General features: G+C 69.9%; 2 protein-coding genes across 3 annotated transcripts in view; one reads left to right on the plus strand and one right to left on the minus strand.

Moving 5' to 3' along the window:
• Positions 1–295, minus strand: part of ENO3 (enolase 3) — a 6,746-nt gene extending 6,451 nt beyond the window's left edge. Inside the window, exon 1 of one of the 2 annotated variants that reach the window (XM_011237024.3) lies at positions 118–295. The gene's annotated coding sequence lies outside the window, so the exon portion shown is untranslated. The remainder of the gene's footprint in view (positions 1–117) is intronic. The other variant, XM_011237026.3, reaches the window with a different exon arrangement.
• Positions 296–442: 147 nt separating this feature from the next.
• Positions 443–946, plus strand: part of PFN1 (profilin 1) — a 2,644-nt gene continuing 2,140 nt past the window's right edge. The window contains exon 1 of the mRNA XM_034647122.1: positions 443–738. Within this exon, the coding sequence (XP_034503013.1) occupies positions 607–738 (132 nt within the window). The 5' untranslated portion in view covers positions 443–606. The remainder of the gene's footprint in view (positions 739–946) is intronic.

The following is a 946-nucleotide window of genomic DNA, read 5'->3' on the forward strand; positions in this document are numbered from 1 at the left end:
CGCCCTCCCGCCCGGCCCGGCGCAGGCGCCGGCGCACGCGCCGCCGCCGCCGCTCCTGCCCTCCGGCGGAGGTGGGGGAAGGGGGAGCCGTTCCGTTTAACCCTGAGTGCCCCGCACCCTCCTCGATTGGCTCCGCTCACGGCTCGCCAATTCTTCTTCCTTTCACTTTCCTTCCTCCCTCGGGCTCGTTCCCTTCCCGACACCGAAGTCTCATTGATATTCAAGGCGAAGCGGAGCAAGCCCTGACCCTAACTTCCCCCAGCCGCCGCCGCCCCCCATCCTTTTACAGAGCTTTCCACCCAACTCTGCAAATTTTGCAATAGGGGGAGGGATTTTTAAAATTGCCTTTGCAAAGTTCGGTATCTGGGCAGGCGAGGGGGGAGGGAGGAACGGGGAGCAGGCCCCGCCCCTTTGCAAATAAAAATCTAGCGGGGGGGAGGAGCAGGAAGTGGCGGTGCGAGGGCTGCTGCACAGCTAGCAGAGCCGCGGTCCGGACGGCAGCGCGTGCCCCGAGCTCTCCGCCTCCCCCCGCCCGCCAGCCGAGGCAGCTCGAGCCCAGTCCGCGGCCCCAGCAGCAGCGCCGAGAGCAGCCCCAGTAGCAGCGCCATGGCCGGGTGGAACGCCTACATCGACAACCTCATGGCGGACGGGACCTGTCAGGACGCGGCCATCGTGGGCTATAAGGACTCGCCCTCCGTCTGGGCCGCCGTCCCCGGGAAAACGTTCGTCAACATCACGGTACTGCGAGGCCCGCGCGTCCCGGGGCGCCGGCCGGCTCGGACGCGGAGAGGGAGGGACTCGGGTGGGGGCGGGCGCGGTCTGGGGACGGCGGCAAAAGGCCGCGACCGGGTCCTCGCCCTGCAGGCGGCGCGGATGGCGGCCGCACGTGAGCGGGCCCCCTGCTGCCCCCGAGACCCGCGCCCCGGGGCGGCGGCGCCCATCCCTC

Source organism: Ailuropoda melanoleuca, chromosome 17 (assembly GCF_002007445.2).
Source record: "Ailuropoda melanoleuca isolate Jingjing chromosome 17, ASM200744v2, whole genome shotgun sequence".
Classification (NCBI taxonomy): Eukaryota; Metazoa; Chordata; class Mammalia; order Carnivora; family Ursidae; genus Ailuropoda; species Ailuropoda melanoleuca.